This window comes from Carassius auratus, chromosome 13, assembly GCF_003368295.1.
Source record: "Carassius auratus strain Wakin chromosome 13, ASM336829v1, whole genome shotgun sequence".
In the NCBI taxonomy this organism is placed as follows: Eukaryota; Metazoa; Chordata; class Actinopteri; order Cypriniformes; family Cyprinidae; genus Carassius; species Carassius auratus.
In genome coordinates this window covers 3,800,668-3,823,390 of record NC_039255.1, presented here as the reverse complement: position 1 = coordinate 3,823,390, position 22,723 = coordinate 3,800,668, and the positions used below count along the sequence as shown (strand labels likewise).

The 22,723-nt window shown below is 36.2% G+C and overlaps 1 protein-coding gene and 1 long non-coding RNA gene across 47 annotated transcripts; one reads left to right on the top strand and one right to left on the bottom strand.

Moving 5' to 3' along the window:
- Positions 1–939: 939 nt before the first annotated feature.
- LOC113112379 (uncharacterized) lies at positions 940–22,288 on the bottom strand. Its single transcript, XR_003293426.1, has 4 exons — positions 22,192–22,288; positions 3,167–3,265; positions 1,359–1,440; positions 940–1,015 (listed from the first exon to the last, which is right to left on the bottom strand). It is a non-coding gene; the product is annotated as an uncharacterized LOC113112379 (long non-coding RNA).
- Positions 8,393–21,076, top strand: LOC113112369 (serine/arginine repetitive matrix protein 2-like). Of its 46 annotated transcripts, none has more exons than XM_026277874.1 (42): positions 8,393–9,201; positions 10,046–10,078; positions 13,281–13,344; positions 13,448–13,507; positions 13,825–13,887; positions 14,066–14,119; positions 14,383–14,439; positions 14,591–14,635; positions 15,038–15,082; positions 15,190–15,234; positions 15,466–15,525; positions 15,644–15,694; positions 15,777–15,827; positions 15,910–15,960; positions 16,043–16,093; positions 16,176–16,226; positions 16,309–16,359; positions 16,442–16,492; positions 16,575–16,625; positions 16,708–16,758; positions 16,841–16,891; positions 16,974–17,024; positions 17,107–17,157; positions 17,240–17,290; positions 17,373–17,423; positions 17,506–17,556; positions 17,639–17,689; positions 17,772–17,822; positions 17,905–17,955; positions 18,038–18,088; positions 18,171–18,221; positions 18,304–18,354; positions 18,437–18,487; positions 18,570–18,620; positions 18,703–18,753; positions 18,836–18,886; positions 18,969–19,019; positions 19,105–19,137; positions 19,410–19,579; positions 20,008–20,072; positions 20,249–20,349; positions 20,848–21,076. In XM_026277874.1, the coding sequence occupies exons 3-42, from the start codon at positions 13,287–13,289 to the stop codon at positions 20,970–20,972; spliced, it is 2,307 nt and encodes a 768-aa protein (XP_026133659.1). In that variant the 5' UTR covers positions 8,393–9,201; positions 10,046–10,078; positions 13,281–13,286; the 3' UTR covers positions 20,973–21,076. The 46 variants fall into 46 exon arrangements, with proteins under 46 accessions (XP_026133659.1, XP_026133642.1, XP_026133660.1 ...); XM_026277857.1 differs by having other exon boundaries at positions 11,115–13,344; XM_026277875.1 differs by adding an exon at positions 11,115–13,151 and having other exon boundaries at positions 8,393–10,078; positions 13,448–13,504.
- Positions 22,289–22,723: the final 435 nt, after the last annotated feature.

Sequence of the window (22,723 nt, the reverse complement as noted above, 5' to 3'; positions counted from 1 at the left end):
CATCACATCAATTTATGATGGAAGAATCAAGATCTAATTGTGCTCGAGCTAAAGAAACAAACTCCTGCAGAGTCCAGATGGATTGCTGGAAATGGATGTCCTGTGAAGAAGGCCAGAATCAAACCCAATATTGTCACAACTCTCTCTCACACACACACACACACACACACACACCCTCTCCATTCATCCCACCCACTGAGAGCCATCACTCCTCCAGTGTGTCAGAGTAATTTACTGTGACAACACACAACTGGCCACAGCAGTGGGCCACCATGAGCACATTATACAGAGACGGTGAGGGCGAGAAGTGAAAACACACCGACAGAGAGATGGGGAACGCATTTAAGAGAGATTTTGTTAAATTCCTGTTGAATGGTTTATTTGTGGAATCAGGTAGGCCCTGTCGATATATACCATGGTCTATTAAAACACACAAGTTTCCTTCAGAATAAAGTTAATATGTGGGACATTATTTTAATACTGGTGTAAATGGCTTTTATAAATGTAAAACCTTTTCAAAAATTTTCAGCTTTATTATATCTGTTCGTACTTTCCTGCCTGCTGAGAGAAGTCTTGTAAATCAGTTAATTCCAGGTTTGACTTTATGTTTATGCCTATAAACAGCGAAGAGAAGATTCAATATTAGTGTCTATATCAAAGCCCCATGGTTCTGCTATCTGATCCCATCCCTGTACCATGGTATCACTGCTGTACTGTTTGTAAAGGTGTGAGGAAAAGATGGAGGTTAACAGCAGAATGACATAAACATGTGACTGAAACTCAGAATGTAAACAGCAATCAATCAAAGCCTCTGCTTCTACAAATGGAGATTGTAAACTAAAGACTCTGATATTCCAGAGCCGAATGATCAGTTGTTTGTTTTCCATTACTCCTCAGATTTAAAGTCATAAAAGCGTTAAGGTTTTCTCACCTCAGGAGCTGGAGGAGAGCTGAAACTTCACAGATGGATGCTTGGGAAAGTCACCCTGTTATTTTCTCAATCAACCCCCACAGCCTCAAAAAAAAAAAAAAAAGTTAAAACAGATTCTCACAGCAAAATGTCAGCTTAGCAAATATCAGGGAACTTTTTTCTTTTTTTCATATATTTATGACAAAACTTCAAGTAGAAACTGACATTTTAAATAAAATAATATAAAGATTTCAAATGTATTAACACACGTTTCACAATAAATGTGAAAAAACAAAAGTATAAACAAAGACTATATATATATTAATATATTAACTTTTTTTTTTTGCCTTTGGAGTAAACTAAGCTTAACCCAGTTTATCATTTTAATAGCACAGACAACTGGTAGAAAACAATGTATAGCTTTTTTTCTTTTTAACTGTTCACTCACCATTGAGTCTAAATCATGTTTACATCTAACTCCTTATTTCCCGAACATTCTGGCACCATCCAATCAGATCTGGAACTGCTCTCTAAAAATAAAAAAATACTGATTACAAAACCATCATAATCAGCCTAGCCGACATTGTAAATAAGAGAATAGATTAGGATGAACTCCATCAGCCTGCAGTCAGACTCACATTGCCTTTTACTCGTTGCTGTTGCTAAATCACAAGACTTTTATTGACTTATAAACTCTGTGTCCCTTTGAGAGTTGCAAAAACATTTGACCCCCAAATTTTCAGCAAAATTTCCCAACTCTGCACCTGGACAGAGTAGTGGGAATGTCTCAGCAAGTGTCTTTACGAGAAGAAAACTCAAAAGGCTTTATGTTGACAGAGACATATAATGCAGTTGTTAATTCCCAGAAAATGAATGTGTAATGGAACAATGTGGTCATACAATTTGGGATTGCACTTTATTTAATGACTCTATTCTTATCTTTGTTTTTTTCTGCTTTAGCACATCGATTTCACAATAGCACCGGGCATGACCCCATCACGATAATGTGGGATTGTGTTTTTGTGTGTATTTGGGTGAGCTGTCCATCTGTGTGCCAGCTTGTCTGGTCTGCGGGTGATGTGTTCCCGCAGTGACAGTTTCTGCTGGGATTGTCGGACCATGTGGTTTGGTGTAAAAAAAAAAAAGAGTCCAGGGTCTTGGTGGGACCACCAAGCCGTGAACATCAGGACTGTCACACCAGTCTATCCAAAGGACATCCATACAGACAACAAATACATAAAAGAATAGATTACTCCAGACATCAGTGTCACATGATCCTTAGAAATCATTCTAATATGCTGATTTGCTGCTCAATTATTAATAGTGGTTCTTATTATTATCATCAGTTTTGAAAACAGTTAATACAACTGCTTAATATTTTTGCTATTTCTTTTAGGATCCTTTGATGAATAGAATGTTCAAAATAACAGCATTTATTTGAAACAGAAATCACAACATTATCAATATTTTCAAGGGTATAGGTTTGATTTTGGCATTGGTGGGGACATAAAGGTAGACAACAGACATTACATTTTTTGATCAAAAAAGTACAATTTAGTAGTCACTGGATATTGATAGGGACATTTCATAGCATCCCTGCTAAATTCTGCACCCTTGAAAATCATATTAATCTTGTCTGACTTTGTAAACTATAATTTCTTTATACAAAAATTGATCTAGACAAGTGTATAGAAACTAGCCATATTTCTGTTAATCATAAAACTGTGAAAACCACGTTCTCATCTTATGTGTCCTCTTATGGTGAAAAAAAAAACATGGTTACTATAGTTAAATCACAAATTAGTTATGTTTGTATATTCTATCTTTCTTTCTTTCATTTTTATAACTGTAATTAATGGTTTGATGTTTTGTACTGTTTAATAAAAATAAAAATAAATCAGAAAAAAAGATTTGCAATACATGCTCTGACATACCGATCAGACCCAAATGATTCACAAACCTCCCCCGAAAATTGGGGAAAAAAATCTCTAGAGGAGACACCTGTGAAATTATTGTAGTCTCTCTCCCAGAAAAACACTTATGAAGCACAAAACTTTATTGAAAGTCTCATTTTGCTGTCCATTTAACCCCTCTAGGAGAAACAAATGAGACCATATTTGTGGCTTTTCCTTTATGTTAATTTTGCCACCATTGTGATTTGTATATAACAAAAACTCATATTTCATGCCAGGACACATGTAGCACCTCACTGTTTAAAAAGCCCATATGGATCTCAATAAGAAAGTGTTCACTTACTCTCAGGCTCACATCAGGCTCAGGGGAAATGAAATCCGGATCTCTCTGGCTGCTGTTTGAGGGTAGTTAAGCCGGGGCGGATTAGAGACCAAGGGGCATCTGAGGGGCAACAATGGGGCAAAGATTTGGGAGTCAGTGGGTAAACACACTAACAGCCTGCCTGATTCACAGCTTCAAAGACTGGGCCTCTTAATCAGAGACAGAGGAAAAAGAAAAAGACAGAGGAAGGGGGCTGAGACGATACAGTTTTTGGTCTGAACTAACCCCCCCCACCCCCCCCCCCCCAAAAGAAAAACCCTTTACTATGTCATTGTGATATATGAAAAGGGAAAAGAAATATGGACACAAAGATGAAAATAAGTCAATTTTCAGAATTTGTCACTCTTGTGTTGTCCTCTGTCTATACATTATATGCTTTCTAACTGAAGATTCATGAGATGAACCTATTTCAGAGAAATGGTTTATGATTGGTTTATCATCTACATTATCTTCATTAGTAAAGATTCACTTGCACAATTCATGCCAAATTGACAAAAAGTCTAATAATAATGTGCAAAAAAAAAATGTGCTTGGCATTTTATGACAGCAAGATGACTTATACGATGAACTAGAGACTAGATGTTTTGAGGGGTAAGACTATACACAGAAAACTATATAATACATTTTGAGCAACATGACATTAGCAACTGATAATGAAGGAAACCGCAGATAAATGTGCATAATCAATTGCATGAATGTACAAAAGCAATTTGTTCAAAAGAATGAGAAACTGGTTTTGTGATGTGTACAAATGACTAGATGATGTGGAGGTTGTACAAGTAGTTTTGAGAATTTCATTTCTGTTTTGAGAAATGCACCAAAGTGACTGAGAAAAACTGTAAGAACGAAGGCTTGAAATTATAATTTTATACTTATAATTTTTTTAAAATATAATAATCTTAAATCAAGTCCTATGATGGGCTCTGCAAATCAAAATAGCTTTTTTACTTTCTTAATGCATGTACCTGGTCTTACTGTGAATGATTTAACACATATATTGTTATAAATAGTGTTATAGTGTTAGTGTATGTGTTTAGTTTATAATGTATAGTGTTATATGTTCAAATATGCTTACAGCTTACAACAAATGGTAATTTTTCTCTGCCTCTAAATGCCTTTCCTTTTCAAATGACAAGGCCCTTTTTTATACCACTCCCCTCACTTTTCATTGTTCAATCAGTTCTCAATAGATAAAATCAAGCCCCATTTAGTTTCTAAGGTATAATTTCGCTTATTCATAAAATAAACAAAACTAAATCAGCTTAAAAAAATGAATTATATATATATATAAAATTAAGCTTTAGTTCATATTAATTATTAGTTGTATATATATATATATATATATATATATATATATATATATATATATATATATATATATATATATATATATATATATATACACAAACAATAAAATCACACCAAGCCTCCATCCAAACATGCCACATTTCCAGCTGGCAGCCAACTACACACTGCTCCCCTATTCCAAAGCTTCCACACATATTTGACCCGTAGGCCAGGGAATGTCGTGTAGAGACAGGGCAGACTAGCCAGTGGAGGTGAGGCGGGGGTCCTGTGCTAACTGTGGTGTGAATGTCAGCAGCTCTCTGTGTGCACTGTCTGCACGCCTAATCTGCTAATGTATTCCTGAGGTCAGGAGGTCCTCCGCCAAATCAATGGCAGGGACTTAAACAGCTTTCCCCTGGAATGTGCCTGATCTGCACTCCTCTCCACAGGGTGGGGGGAGGGGGAGGGTTAGCGGCATCCAATTTTCCGTGGAATTTAACCACTGAAAAGTGAACGGGGGAGGAGGAGGCCAATGACAGCCCCCGCTGACATAAAGCTTCTCACTGAATAATATTAATAGACATAAAGGGTGAAAACTTTTTTTCACACTGCTTCAAATGTGCCTGATGTGAGAGTCTGGGAGTGAAGTGCACTTTAAAGATGTCTGAAAAGAAGAATGTGGACTCAAACAAAAGTGCAACTCTTTTTAAAAATACCCATACTAGCTCTGAACCATTACTATTACCAATAAACTATTAGTTAGAAATTAGACAGACAGACAGACAGAAGTAAAACAGACAGACTGACAGAAAAACAGAATGAAAGAAAGACAGACAGACAGAAGGACCAGTGGTGGACGAAGTACACAAATCAAGTACTTGAGTAAAAGTACAGATACGTATAATAGAATATTACTCCAGTAAAAGTAAAAGTACTCCTTTTTCAATTTTACTCAAGTGAAAGTATAAAAGTACTAAATTTTTTATGTACTTAAGTAAAAAAGTACTGAAAGATAGATGTTTGCAATTTTATATAGGCTCATTTTATTTTATATTAGCACATTTTTTTTTTTTTTTTTTTTTTATAATTCTACTGTTCAAAATACCTGGGATTTTTTCCAAAATAACCACTATATGGAGTCAAGATATATTTTTGTTGTTGATATGGACTACACTGATGAGAGTAATGTTAACTGTGAAGCTTACACTGTGATGTACCTGAGAGAAAACAGAGATGACCATCTGATTTTCTCCAGTAAGAACAAAGTTTTAAAGTTTGTTGTTTTACAGAACATCACAGTTATATATGACATGATAATAAGGCCTGAAGATTTTAAGGAAAATATAATTATATTTTCATAATGATTTTTTCCTTCTCAAACCTTGTCTGGGGTGTAAAAACACCACTGGCCAAACGGGGTGCATCTCTTCCCCTCTTTGATAATTACTGTAGTTACCATGTTCTGAACATCACATCCTTTCTTTTCTCCCCAGATGTAATCTATATATATATATATATATATATATATATATATATATATATATATATATATACATATAAAACAATATTTACTTATTTTCAGTACGATTATGAATAACGTCCTTAATAACAATGGATGAAAAGTTTAGAGCTCTACTGATGATTAAGTCTAGAGTGTGTCCAAATATTATAAAAATATTAATTTATCACCAATTAACTGTTTGACAAACACTTCCTGCTTCGATGTCCAGATCTGAATTTAAAAAAATCTCAAACATGCCCCGATGTCCCGATCTGAATCAACCGAGTCGCGAACATGCTCCGAAGTGCCGATCTGAATCAACCGAGTCGCGAACAGACTCCGAAGTGCCGATCTGAATCAACCGAGTCGCGAACAGGCTCCGAAGTGCCGATCTGAATCAACCGAGTCGCGAACAGGTTCCGAAGTGCCGATCTGAATCAACCGAGTCGCGAACAGGCTCCGAAGTGCCGATCTGAATCACCCGAGTCGCGAACAGGCTCCGAAGTGCCGATCTGAATCAACCGAGTCGCGAAAAGGCTCCGAAGTCCCGGTCTGAATCAACCGAGTCGCGAACAGGCTCCGAAGTGCCGATCTGAATCAATAGAGTCGCGAACAGGCTCCGAATTGCCGATCTGAAAACTTCGACCAAAGAATGTAAAAAAAATAAATAACTCAATTTCTCTAACTCTATACTCTAATAACTCTACAAATCTATGAAAGACTCAGATCACGTGTCTAAAAATAAATCGCTATAGTAAAAGAGAAATAATAAGAGGAGTGAAGTTTCCTACCGTTCTGCTGTGTTTGGTCCTCACGCGCGTCTGACGCTCCGCGGCGCGTCTCCGCCCCTCACACGCGCGTTTACAGCGCTAAATTAACCATCTTTGCTAATTATTATACATTTACTTCATTGTCAGCTCCAGGTACTTCATTTATTATTGTTCACTGAACTGTTTGAAACAAAAAAAGGTTGTATTTCAGTAATAATTCTAAATTATCAAAATAAAATATATAAAATAATGGTTTCTATTTTAATATCCTTTAAAATATAATCTATTTCTGTGATGTGCAGCTGTATTTTCAGCATCATTCCTCCAGTCTTCAGTGTCACATGATCTTTAGAAATCATGAAAATATGATGATTTATTATTAGAACTATTAATAGTTGTGCTACCAAATATTATTTTGGAATCTGTGATCTGTGAAAATGTTTTAAAGTTTGTGGTTTTACAGAACATCACAGTTATATATGACATGATAATAAGGCCTGAAGTTAGGAAGAACATTTTAAGGAAAATATAATTATATTTTCATAATGATTTTTTCCTTCTCAAACCTTGTCTGTGGTGTAAAAACACCCCTGGCCAAACGGGGTGCATCTCTTCCCCTCTTTGATAATTACTAGTTACCATGTTCTGAACATCACATCCTTTCTTTTGTCCCTAGATGTAATCTATATACATATATATATATATAGGTGGTTGAATAAAAATATTTGGACATTATTTATAAAAATTACTTCAAGTTAGCACCAGCAAGCTTGTTAGCTAGACATTTAGCATCAGCTACAATATTTACTTATTTTCAGTACTGTTATGAATAAACATTCATGTCTGTCTAACGTTACTCTTCTAGTTAATCCAAACAATATACATATGTATAACGTTACTGTTAATACACAATATAAAAACAGATGTCATGGTAGAATTTTAATAAAACTGTTAATATTACGGGAGCGGGGAATTTGGACATGCATGAGTTATTTTATTTAATCTGTGTTAGTTTAAGGTTATTTAATTTAATTTTTTAACCTAAAACACAGAGACGCTGATTGATGTGTCTGGGTTTGCACTGGAGCATTTCAGTGGGCTTAAACAGATCACTCTTTACAGCGGATTTAGTTCCCAAACAACTGACAATTTTGACCTAAATATGATTTTCAGTTACAATAATTAATCCTAAATTTCGACATTAATAACTTACTTTTAGCAACATCAGACGCACGCGCGCTCACAAGATCTGCCGGTTCTTACTTCTGTAGACTCGCACTTAACGGTTCATTTGAATCAGTGAGTGGTCGACTCCAGAACAGCTGCAATCGGATCATTCTAATTCGTAAACGAATCGTTTGGTGCGATTCGCGATCCGATTAAAGTTTATTTTGAAAAGACTCAGTTCGTTCATGATGAATCAGACACCGCTTCTGCGTGTCGGAGCACGTGATATATTATAGGGAGTAACGATATGTTTTATGAAATGTAGTGAAGTTAAAAGTACGATCTTATGCTTTGGAATGTAGTCAAGTAAAAGTAAAAGTTACTAAAAATAAAACTACTCCAGTAAAGTACAGATATTTGAAAAATATACTTAAGTACAGTAACGAAGTAAAGCTCCCAGCAAGCAATAGCCGTCATTTCAACGTCTGGGTTAAATATAGACCCGATATAGTCCGGCTATGTGTAACCCACTTTTAGCCCAAATAACATTTAATCTGGATAAATGCATTTTTTTTTGCAAAATAACTTGTGAGATGTATGATATTCCATCATGTACGCAGAGTCTACCGTGATTATAAGTTGTTTGGTTTACTTTATTTTACATGTTATATGTGTAGGCTGTGCGTAGCCACGATTTAGCTCGTATTCAGACCTGGCTATTGTAGCCCACTTTTAGTCAAAACTGATTAATTGTATTCAGGCAGTGCATGAAATGGTTAATAATCAATCATGTTCGCATTGGTATGATATCAAGGTTCAATATGTCATTTCACGGCATGGTCGATCTGTAGTCACGATTCAGCTCCGAATTGGACGGGCTATGTCTGCTTTAGCCCACCTGGTGAAATCAAGGCAATCTGGTCTACGTACGGCTTGGCTATAGCCCAGATTCAGACCAGCGACCTAGAATATTAGTCTTTGAAATGTTTTCGCTTACACAGCTTAATATATATTTTCTGTCAAACATTCATACACAATCTACGATAAAAAAAATAAATAAAAAATCAAATCAAATGCAATTGCATTTCCTCCCCGCCAGATGGCACAATCGAAACACTACTGAAGACATGTCTACTGGGATTAATGCCATTGCGTGACTAGATCACTTTAGACAAATCTCGCGATAAACATTTCCGCCATTTTATTTTACACGAGGCAGCTGTCGGAGAGCAACGGGTGAGCGAAAACCTTCACATTTCTACTTCGATCTTGTAAGTATGCGTGTTATTTTTTATATGTTCATTGTTTAAATTAGTTAGCTGTTATAATGTGTAGAAACCGTGACATTTTAACATTAACATTGCAGAGTAATACTTTTCTCCAAAAAAAGTTAACGTTACCTGCACGTGTTATTGCAAATGTAACTAAATTCAATGAATGTGGTAAGCATGAAACTATGAAACTTATCATTACTATTTTTTTATTATTATAAAGATACCAGTATATATTTGTATTTAAATTAGAGTTGATTTAAAGCAAATTTTGTAAGTACTTTACATAAAATTTAACAGCAGCATAGTGCAACATGAAAAGAAATAATAAAAAAAAAAATTCTCCATTTAATAAAAGGTAGTGGCAAACATAAAGTCTTTAAACTTGTTTGTAAATAGTTAAAATATGCAGCATACATTCAGTTTTCAGTGAATTTGTTTAAGATATAAATTTGAATGCTGCTTCTCCATGTTTTGTTTTGACTTTGGAGATCTAAAAGTAACTGGGTACTGTCCCAGATGTCCTGAGAGGTCTGCTCTGGATGGTTCATAGTGCATCAGAAGATTAGAAATTTAATTTTTGCCTTAAAATGTTAATTTAATAACCAACTGTATTTTTTGGATATGAATTTTTTGACAGACAGATAGCCACTGTAAAAACCTCAAAACTGGAGAGATGTAATCCACTATATTTGATTTAAAGACACTGTTTATTGCAAATTATCCTGCAATCAGTCAAAAAAGAACAGCAATTGAATATACAGAACACTTGTCAGTGACTACCATTAAATGTCTTGTTACCAACATTCATCAAAATATATTTTTTTTTGTGTGTGTTAAACAGAAGAAAGCCATACAGGTTTGGAACCAAGTGAAAGTGAGTAAATTATTAATTTTTTTTTTTTTTTTTTTTTTTTTTTTTAAGTGAACTACGCCTATAAGTATCTTTTTATGTTTATTAGAGTTATATGAGTAAGTGATAAAGAATGATTTATAATGATAGTTAAATTTTGATATGTTTTAGCTTACCTTATGGGCATCCAAGATGTAGGTGTCTTTGTTTCCGCAGTAGTTTCAATTTTTATATTTTTAGGTCAAACTGTTCTTGTCTGTCAGTCATATAATGCAGGTCTATATGGTCACCACCTGAAAGAGCATGCACAGAGAAGTCCAAATTAAACAATTTCCCACCATACACACTGATAGCCTAAGACACGAAACGAGCGGTTTGTGTGAGAAAAAAAAAAGTATTTATATCGTTTTACCTCTTATAACACAGCCACGTCGAAGTGATCTGAGGGCGCGCGTGCTTCGGTGTGTGCGCATTCTGGGCTGGCTTAGTCTAAGTGCGGCGCTTGCGCAAATTAAGCCAGAACGCGGACGCATCACACACCTGGAAGCATGCGAGCCCTCATATCACTTGGACGTGGCTGTGTACAAGAGGTAAAAACGATATAAGTAATGTTCATTTTCTCACACAGACTGCTCATTTCGTGTCTTAGGCCATCAATGTGTACTTACGATGGGGAATTGTTTAATTTGGACTTCTCTGTGCATGGCCTTTTTAGGTGGTGACCATATACACCTGCATTATATGACTGACAGACAAGTATAGTTTGACCTAAAAAATCAAAGTTGAAACTACTGCGGAAACAAAGACACCTACATCTTGAACGTCCTTTAAGGTAAGCTAAAACAAACCAAAATTTAATTTCAAAGTGAACTATCCCTTTAAACTTGAGGGAAGAACTAAAGTAGAAATGAAAATAAAATCTGTTTTCACCTTCATTAGAATGATAATTTAAAAAATACTGTATTTCAGTTTAAAAACACATTATTATAGTAGTCAGACATGTCTTTGGATAACAGTGTTACATAATCAATTATAATGTCAATTTTATTTCCATATTCAGCAGTTAATGGATCCCAAATATCTAAAAGAATGGCGTCGCATGAGAGATCGAGTTAATGCTCTCGCTGCATCAAGTAGCAGCTTGGATGAATATCTAGATTTGGATGTTCAAGGACATTTGTCTGTGGAGGGTACATCAGTGTTAGATGTGTCTGGGGAGGGTACATCAGTGCTAGGAGATGTGTCTGGAGAGGGTACATCCACACAAGGACATTTGTTTGAGGGGGGTCCTTCTTTGATTGTAGATGCTGAAGAGGATCCATCAAATTTGGATTATGGATACAAGGAAACTGCTGATTCCAGTGACTGTAGTACAGAGTTTGATTATTCTGATTGCGATGACACACCATCATTACACAATGATTTGGCTGAATGGGCAACAACAACAAGTCAGACACATGCTGCGTTAAATAAGCTGCTAGGAATTTTGAGAACACATGGACATACACTTCCAAAAGATAGCAGAACACTGCTACAAACCCCTTCTGGATTTGAAATTAAAAACATATGTGGTGGCCAGTACACATACCATGGCTTAGAGCCGGGTATTCTCCAGCTCCTTTCACAAAACACATGGTTTACAGGTCCTGTAGACCTTACTATCAATATAGATGGTCTGCCAATATTCAAGTCCAGTAAAACTCATTTTTGGCCTATTCTAGCTAAATTTGCTACTTTTGATCCATTTCTGGTTGCTCTTTATTATGGCAACAGCAAGCCCGACCCTGTTCATGACTATCTTCGTGATTTAATAGCAGAATTGCAGGTGCTTATGGAAAATGGTGTCCCACACAAAACCACAGTGCACAAAGTAACTCTGCGAGCATTCATATGTGATGCTCCAGCAAGAGCATTTCTGAAGTGCATCAAAGGGCATAATGCTTTGCATGGATGTGAGCGTTGTTTGTCAGTGGCCACATCAGTTGAGGGAAGGGTTGTCCACTTGAATAAAGTGTCTTGTGAGAAACTCACTGATGATAAATTTCAGGCAGTTGCAGTATCCAAACCATCAGAAGGAACCTACACCTCTAGCCCAACTTGGAATTAAATGTGTCTCACAATTTCCTCTAGACCACATGCACCTAATTTTTCTAGGAGCTGTGAAAAGATTACTTACGTTTTTGTTGCGCGGCCCAGTTATTTGCAGGTTGAAAAAAGAACAGAGTGAAAAAATCAACAATCAGTTGGTACAACTGAAAGGTGCAATGCCTGCAGAGTTTGCCAGGCAGCCAAGATCTCTGACCGAACTAGATCGCTGGAAAGCAACTGAACTACGGCAATTTCTGCTGTACACAGGACCACTTGTGTTGCAGGATGTTTTGTCTCAGGACCATTATCATCACTTCCTGTCATTAACAATTGGTATGTCTATTCTCTTGGATGATGATGATGCCAGAAGAGAACATTACCTAGGATATGCCCAAAACCTGCTGGAACACTTTGTGGATAACTGTTCTGAACTGTATGGGGAAACTTTCCCAACATACAACATACATTCCATCAAACACATTGCTGATGACGTTTTGAACTTCAAATGCTCCTTGAATGAGTTGTCCTGCTTTCCATTTGAGAACCACCTGCAGTCCATTAAAAAAATGGTCAGAAATAGCAAAAATCCAGTCGCCCAGGTCACTAAAAGATTGGCCGAAAAAGCAAATACAAAGCAACACATGAAGCAATGGAGGTGCAAACCGTACTCTATATCAAACCAAGGCACCAAATCACTGCTTCCTGTTGGAGACTGAACAAATTGTGTTTGTGAGGGAAAAGCGTCAAGATGGGATGTTGGTTGTGGATGTTATCGACCCAAAGGTAACAAAGCAGCTGTTTGATCTTCCTTGTGAGTCAAAGCTGATTAACATCATATATGTGATGGACAATGACCTTAGCAGAGCAAAGAGGAAGCTTTTAAAGGCAAAGTATCTGCAAAGGAAGGCTGTGTGTTTAACACATGCACAGGGATTTGCCATATTCCCTCTTCTTCATGTCTCTAAGATTAACTGAAACTTGGTCCGGTCTCGTCAGTTAACTTTTATGGGTGAGAATATTGCCGACGTCAGTTAAAATACTGACTCGTATGCCAGATGAATCTAAAAAAAATCATGACTCATCATTCTTGTATTTGATTACCGTTATTAATAAGTCTTTACATTTGTCCAATCCACAGGCCATTATGTCTCAAGGACTGAGGCGTGCACCAAAAAAGAAAAATTATGCAGACTACATCCAAGGTAAGTGCCATTTTCACCTTTCAGTTTCTTTTACAACTTTGTTGATGCAGGTCAAAATCGCAGAATAAATTTTATACCATGGCCATATTACAATTGTTTTTAGATATCAGCTCATCAGACTACTTGATCCCATCACCACCACCACCACAGAACTACCGAGGTAGTTGTGCTGTTTTTTTTTTTTCTTTAAATACATTAATGCTGATTGCATATTATATAATATAACAAATCAGTATACATTTAAATTTGTAAATAGGCCATTTTAATCACCTTATTTGTTATATTAAAGATCATCAGGTGGCATGTGAATATTTCACGAGCAATAACAGTCCTTTTTCTGTGCTGTCAGTCAGAATTCTGTGGCTGTTCCATTAAATGCTTTTGCATAATATATAATTGTTTTAAGAAATAATATAAAAAAAAAACATAAGTGTTTACATCTCATTTACATTATTGTAATATATTCCTTTCATGTTATAGTTTGTACTTTCCCTGAGCCACCCAAAAAATATGATACGGCCTCCAAACCTAGCACTGCCTCAGGTACACAAAACACATTATAGTATATTTATTATTTTGGCAACGTGCACAGAAGTTTAATTTCAATTCACTTGTTTTGCTTATATATATATATATATATATATATATATATATATATAATATAAAAAAATACTTATTTTATTTTTTAATTAATTATTGATGCTTATACTATTCTTTTTAGTACCAAAAAATAAGAAGGGAAATAAGCCGATGAAGAGGGTCCATTCAAAAATGGGTAAGGTCATTAATCGTACTTGTAAAATAAGTGGTTATGGTATGGATATTGGCCATTTCATTCAAATGTGTTTGCCCTAAGAAATGCTCATGGATCATTGCTGCTTCAATCATTTGCCTTATAATAGTGAATAGTGTATGTACTAGAGCAAAAAAAAAAAAAAAAGCTTAAATGCTCTTATTTTGAATGGGTGAATTTTAGGCATTCTGTGTAAAGCATTTTACTATAAAAAACAATATTATATTTCTTATTTATTTTGCTAGATCCAGCAGAAATCTTTTCTGAGGACCTTTTTTCAACTCCACCTACTACAAATCCTTGTAAGTAGACTTTTTGAAAATATAAATTATTAATTTTTTCACATTTTCTTGTCAAGAAAATTGTTTTAAAGTTTATACTTGCTTGCATAATATTCAAAGTGTAACCATAGTGTAGTATTGAGAACAATTATTTATTGAAATCTTTCACTAGGTGCTATGAGTCCATTGGATGACCACGAAATGTCTACACAATCAAGTAGGATATATAATGTAGACAGACCTAACTGTAAACTCAGTTTATTTTTTAATGTTGTGCAGTATTAACAGGGTGCAGTTAGCTTTATATGCTACACTCAGCTACCTTCTACTCATTTCTCAATTTATCAAATATGGAGTATGATTTAAATTTCAATAGAAGCATTGACCACTTACAAATGACTTCTGACTGTGTTTCTTGCAATAAACACAAGAAATACATGTACTGAAAATTATTAGCAATATTGTTTTTAAATTAACCGTGGATGGATATATTTAACACTCGATTGGATGAATGGAGAAATTAATGAAAGGTGACAGAGCACTGTATATAGAGTTAAATGTTCACTGTTAGGAGTTCAACAAAGCTCTCAGGCCATATAATTGTTTTTTTTTTTTTTAGGTTGTCAACAAACTCCACAACGCCTCTCTCCAATTATTGAACTAAGTAAAGAAAAATATTCAAATTAAATAATGAGTAGCCCTAAGTAGCATACTGGTATTTCATCCATAGCTGTTTTAAAATAATACATTATGCTTTCTGTGACTATAAAGGCACTCCACACTCCATGGACTCAACTAGAATTGATACGCCAAAAAGTAAGATGTGCTTTGATTATTGTTGTTTGTTGACTATAAAAGTCCTGTCGAGATAAATTGCATTCACTTGAGAAATTAACAAACTCATTATTTCAGAAAAATAGAGCTCTGTATTTCGAAATCAATGACTTCTCTTTAATTCACAAAAACAGAGCAGCTTTATTTTTTATTAGATGAATGCAAGACAATCTTGATGTGTACTGTATCTCTAATTCCAATGTTTTTTTTCAGGGACTAAGCAGGCATTCAGGGGTCGTTTTTCGGATTTACCAATATGCACCTCAACCCCAGGTTAATGGAAAAAACAAAACTGATATGTCAGGACAAAGCATAACATATTTTTTATTTATTTTTTTGGGTGGTGAAATAGTACACTAGCAAATTTTTTAAATGTCATTACTCATTACAGCTTTCAGGACAGAGCGCCAATCCAGGACTCCTCAAAGCAGAATTTCCCATGGTTAGTATGGACATGTTTTGCCAGAGTAGTCAGATTCTGATCTGAATAGTCCAAATAATCATATATTGGTACTTAATTGCAGCTTCCAGGACTGAGCGCCAATCCAGAAGTCCTCAAGTCAGAAACCCACAAGGTTAGTATGGACATGTTTTGCTAGAGTAGTCAGATTCTGATCTGAATAGTCCAAATAATCATATATTGGTACTTAATTGCAGCTTCCAGGACTGAGCGCCAATCCAGGACTCCTCAAAGCAGAATTTCCCAAGGTTAGTATGGACATGTTTTGCTAGAGTAGTCAGATTCTGATCTGAAAAGTCCAAATAATAGTATATTGGTACTTAATTGCAGCTTCCAGGACTGAGCGCCAATCCAGAAGTCCTCAAGTCAGAAACCCACAAGGTTAGTATGGACATGTTTTGCCAGAGTAGTCAGATTCTGATCTGAATAGTCCAAATAATAGTATATTGGTACTTAATTGCAGCTTCCAGGACTGAGCGCCAATCCAGAAGTCCTCAAGTCAGAAACCCACAAGGTTAGTATGGACATGTTTTGCTAGAGTAGTCAGATTCTGATCTGAATAGTCCAAATAATCATATATTGGTACTTAATTGCAGCTTCCAGGACTGAGCGCCAATCCATGACTCCTCAAAGCAGAATTTCCCAAGGTTAGTATGGACATGTTTTGCTAGAGTAGTCAGATACTGATCTGAATAGTCCAAATAATAGTATATTGGTACTTAATTGCAGCTTCCAGGACTGAGCGCCAATCCAGAAGTCCTCAAGTCAGAAACCCACAAGGTTAGTATGGACATGTTTTGCCAGAGTAGTCAGATTCTGATCTGAATAGTCCAAATAATAGTATATTGGTACTTAATTGCAGCTTCCAGGACTGAGCGCCAATCCAGGACTCCTCAAAGCAGAATTTCCCAAGGTTAGTATGGACATGTTTTGCCAGAGTAGTCAGATTCTGATCTGAATAGTCCAAATAATCATATATTGGTACTTAATTGCAGCTTCCAGGACTGAGCGCCAATCCAGGACTCCTCAAAGCAGAATTTCCCAAGGTTAGTATGGACATGTTTTGCCAGAGTAGTCAGATTCTGATCTGAATAGTCCAAATAATAGTATATTGGTACTTAATTGCAGCTTCCAGGACTGAGCGCCAATCCAGAAGTCCTCAAGTCATAAACCCACAAGGTTAGTATGGACATGTTTTGCTAGAGTAGTCAGATTCTGATCTGAATAGTCCAAATAATCATATATTGGTACTTAATTGCAGCTTCCAGGACTGAGCGCCAATCCATGACTCCTCAAAGCAGAATTTCCCAAGGTTAGTATGGACATGTTTTGCTAGAGTAGTCAGATACTGATCTGAATAGTCCAAATAATAGTATATTGGTACTTAATTGCAGCTTCCAGGACTGAGCGCCAATCCAGAAGTCCTCAAGTCAGAAACCCACAAGGTTAGTATGGACATGTTTTGCCAGAGTAGTCAGATTCTGATCTGAATAGTCCAAATAATAGTATATTGGTACTTAATTGCAGCTTCCAGGACTGAGCGCCAATCCAGAAGTCCTCAAGTCAGAAACCCACAAGGTTAGTATGGACATGTTTTGCTAGAGTAGTCAGATTCTGATCTGAATAGTCCAAATAATCATATATTGGTACTTAATTGCAGCTTCCAGGACTGAGCGCCAATCCAGAAGTCCTCAAGTCAGAAACCCACAAGGTTAGTATGGACATGTTTTGCCAGAGTAGTCAGATTCTGATCTGAATAGTCCAAATAATAGTATATTGGTACTTAATTGCAGCTTCCAGGACTGAGCGCCAATCCAGAAGTCCTCAAGTCAGAAACCCACAAGGTTAGTATGGACATGTTTTGCCAGAGTAGTCAGATTCTGATCTGAATAGTCCAAATAATCATATATTGGTACTTAATTGCAGCTTCCAGGACTGAGCGCCAATCCAGGACTCCTCAAAGCAGAATTTCCCAAGGTTAGTATGGACATGTTTTGCCAGAGTAGTCAGATTCTGATCTGAATAGTCCAAATAATCATATATTGGTACTTAATTGCAGCTTCCAGGACTGAGCGCCAATCCAGGACTCCTCAAAGCAGAATTTCCCAAGGTTAGTATGGACATGTTTTGCTAGAGTAGTCAGATTCTGATCTGAAAAGTCCAAATAATAGTATATTGGTACTTAATTGCAGCTTCCAGGACTGAGCGCCAATCCAGAAGTCCTCAAGTCAGAAACCCACAAGGTTAGTATGGACATGTTTTGCCAGAGTAGTCAGATTCTGATCTGAATAGTCCAAATAATAGTATATTGGTACTTAAATGCAGCTTCCAGGACTGAGCGCCAATCCAGGACTCCTCAAAGCAGAATTTCCCAAGGTTAGTATGGACATGTTTTGCTAGAGTAGTCAGATACTGATCTGAATAGTCCAAATAATAGTATATTGGTACTTAATTGCAGCTTCCAGGACTGAGCGCCAATCCAGAAGTCCTCAAGTCAGAAACCCACAAGGTTAGTATGGACATGTTTTGCCAGAGTAGTCAGATTCTGATCTGAATAGTCCAAATAATAGTATATTGGTACTTAATTGCAGCTTCCAGGACTGAGCGCCAATCCAGAAGTCCTCAAGTCAGAAACCCACAAGGTTAGTATGGACATGTTTTGCCAGAGTAGTCAGATTCTGATCTGAATAGTCCAAATAATAGTATATTGGTACTTAAATGCAGCTTCCAGGACTGAGCGCCAATCCAGGACTCCTCAAAGCAAAATTTCCCAAGGTTAGTATGGACATGTTTTGCCAGAGTAGTCAGATACTGATCTGAATAGTCCAAATAATAGTATATTGGTCCTTAATTGCAGCTTCCAGGACTGAGCGCCAATCCAGAAGTCCTCAAGTCAGAAACCCACAAGGTTAGTATGGACATGTTTTGCCAGAGTAGTCAGATACTGATCTGAATAGTCCAAATAATAGTATATTGGTACTTAATTGCAGCTTCCAGGACTGAGCGCCAATCCAGAAGTCCTCAAGTCAGAAACCCACAAGGTTAGTATGGACATGTTTTGCCAGAGTAGTCAGATTCTGATCTGAATAGTCCAAATAATCATATATTGGTACTTAATTGCAGCTTCCAGGACTGAGCGCCAATCAAGGACTCCTCAAAGCAGAATTTCCCAAGGTTAGTATGGACATGTTTTGCTAGAGTAGTCAGATACTGATCTGAATAGTCCAAATAATAGTATATTGGTACTTAATTGCAGCTTCCAGGACTGAGCGCCAATCTGGAAGTCCTCAAGTCAGAAACCCACAAGGTTAGTATGGACATACTTATGAGATTAGCTTTTTGCCATGTCTGTTACATGTTTTTGCTTCCTTTTTCTTTCTTTTTTTTTACAGAAAAGAAAGACAGGTTTCCAATGACAGACAAAAGTAAGTATCAATACATTGTTACTATAATATTTTTTGAAATTTTCCTGAATCATGACCGTGGGAGTAATTAAAGATTATTCACTTTATCTTTTATCTTCTGGTTGATAGCTGGCCACAGTTCTTTTCCTTGATGTCCAATATAGATGAGAAGGCAGTGATTTGTTAAAATTCTCATTCAAAATTTTTGTTATTGATGTTTAGGAGTTGTCATACCTCAGTATTGTGATGCATTATTGTACTTTAAATTAACACAATGCCTTTGTTGCATTTAGGATTTCAAAAAAAGGTTTTGACACAACTTTTAGAAATAAAAGATGAACTGCGAAGAATAGGGAAAATTGTGGAACCAGAAACTGGGTTCCACATGTCAACCTTGGGCACTGAAGATGAGTTCGAGTACTTAGAGAGGCAGCTTGAAAGTGGGAATACACGGGCAGCAATGGTAAAAAACTAACAAACTAAAAAACACTCCAAAGCAACTTTTCCACACTAAAATGCTCATCTTTGACAGTCTAAAATTAATTTGAAATATAATATGCAATGTATGACTGAACCATGGCTTGTTGCATACTATCAGACTATTGAGACAAAAAAAAAAACACAATATCATTGTACATTAAGATTGAGTTGAAACAATTCGTTTTAAATGGGCAATAATTATAAAATAATAATTGATTTAAATTGAAAAATCATAAAAAGTATCCAGCAGTATAAAAATTTTGATCTGCTGAAATAAGAGTTTTATAGGGTCAGTGATGGAAAACTTGCAGGTCAATGGGCATCAACCTTTAAGGTTGGTAAATACTTTGAAAATGAAGCATATACTGTAATACTAACTGCCAATTACTGACATTGGCTTGTGTTGTTCAGGTGACACAGTTGTGTAAAATTGGAGGAAAAAACTTCAAAGACAGTACAAGAAGAATGCTGGACAGGTAAAGCCTACAAATTATGCAACATTTATCAAACAATCTGGTGTCGATACTGAATAAGATTTTTATGTGGTCAATACGCAAATTAGAGATTTAAAAAAGACTTCCTTTAACGTTACTTTTGAAATGTCAGTTTTTAGCCGCAATAGTTAACCACTTTATTTTGTATTATACTGTAGTGTTTTCAAAAATTCCCTGATGTCTACATTCAACATGAAAGGAGGAGGTCCACTACAGAAGAAGTCCTTTCAATCAACTGCCTTATTCTCAGTCATCAGAGGTATGCATGTCTGTTTAGGCTAATTAACAGTGAAATTCTCTCTCTGTCTCTCTCACTGTGTGTGTGTGTGTGTGTGTGTGTGTGTGTGTGTGTGTGTGTGTGTGTGTGTGTGTGTGTGTACAGTGTTGGTCAAGTTACTTAAAAAAAAGTGATTAGTTATAGTTACTAGTTACTTCTCACAAAAAGTAACTGTATATGTGTGTGTATGTATGTGTATATATATGTATGTGTGTATATCTTGTACAGAATTGTTCAATACGCGTATCGTTACACGCCGTATTGCATCACCATTACACGAGCAAAAATGTTCAATTATTGATATTAATTATAATATTGATAAAAATTATTGTCTATATTGATATAAATTATATAGTCTCAATCTATATTCTGTTAACTCTATCAAATCATCCTAGCAAAAGTGATTGACTAATTAGTTAAAAAGGATTGTCAACAATGTTTTTCTTGAGCAATAATTCTTTCCTTTTTCTCATTTGGCAGACGCAGTGATGACTAGCTTTCCATCAGCTACGGAATTGGAAATAAAAACTGCAATTTCAAATCATTTCAAACAAGCACCAGGGAGGGCAGGGGGTGGGGGTTATGGGTCTAAAGTCAACAGTTAATTCTTAAAAATGAATTGTTTTACATATTTTTCCAGTGTTTTATTTGTTCATTTTTATGTTTGAATGTTGTCCAAGTTGTTGTTGTCTATATAATTGTTCAAAATAAATCCCTTTATATTCAATTAGTTTGGATGGATTTTCATTTTTGAGAACCTGTTATATTTGAGTGAAAAGAATCCTTATACCTCATTTTGTTGTCTATTACATGTATATGTAGTGTAATGGATGACTAGTCTATTCTTGGGCTATGTTTAGACGTCTATTGGACGTATAAATATAGTCGTTCAATAGCTGTCTGGTTGTCTATTCTTGGGCTATGGTTAGACGTCTATTAGACGTATATATGTAGTCATTCAATAGCTGTCTATTCTTGGGCTATGTTTAGACGTCTATTGGACGTATAAATATAGTCGTTCAATAGCTGTCTGGTTGTCTATTCTTGGGCTATGGTTAGACGTCTATTAGACGTATATATGTAGTCATTCAATAGCTGTCTATTCTTGGGGTATGTTTAGACGTCTATTAGATTTTCACTGACAGCCCAAAATTAGCCTCGATTTAGCCTAGACGTCTGGGCTGTGTTTAGACGGCTATTAGACGTCTATTAGACGCAAAATTGCTTGCTGGGCTACTCCGTTACTGTCCACCACTGATACAGACAGACAGAAGTATAGACAGACAGACAGACAGAAAGACACACATACAGATAAAAGTATAGACAGACATACAGACAGACAGAAAGACACACAGACATACAGAAGTATAGACAGAGAGACAGACAGACATAAAAACAGAAAGAAAGACAGACATACAGAAGGACAGACACACAGAAAGATAGACAGACAAACAGACAGAAAAACAGAAAGACAGACAGACATACAGAAAAACAGACAGACAGACAGACAGAAAAACAAACAGAAAGACAGACAGACAGAAGGACAGACAGACAGACATACAGAAAAACAGACAGAAAGACTGCAAGACAAAGGGTTTCCATTTAGGAATTTCCCTACAGAAATTGAAGTAACACTGCAAGTGACTACAAAATACTGCCAACACAAACACAACACGTTAAATAGATCACTGGCATTTATAATCACCGTAAAGCCACCTGGGGAAAGCTGATGACCTAAGTGAATTTCTTATCTCTTCGTAATGCAGGTTCTAATTTCCACCACATCATAAAACCAGGTGAGAGAAAGAAAGACAACCATCAAACCTGTCAAACACTTGGTCAAACCTCAGGTGACCTTCTCCATCAGTGGATGCTGCTGTCTCCAACAGGCTGCTTGACTTCACTGCTCAGCCAGTCCTGGTTGGAGAGATCCATCAGTTTTGTTGCTAATTAGTGATGCTCTTTTAAGAAGGGACTTCAGAAAAAATCTGACATGAGAGCACAATGTGAGCTATAACTGAGATACACAAGAGAGACAAAATTATTATTGAAGTCTTTTTCTAAAGAGAAACATCGAAGAAGCGGAGGACAAAAGTCTACGAGAAACAATTGAGATATTAACAGCATCTCATTTGTGATTTTTCTACCCTATTGGAGAAGCACAGACAAATCTGTCAGAAGGATGGAAAAGGAATTGCATAGATTAGATTTCATCACACTAACCAGCCCCTCCTCTTTTTCCTCTTAGCATCTATTGCCATGATCTCTCCATTCATCTGTCAATGTGCTTCCTGTCCGGGACGCCACAGGGTCAGTGGAGTGACAAACATATAAATCTAGCCCATTTCACTATATG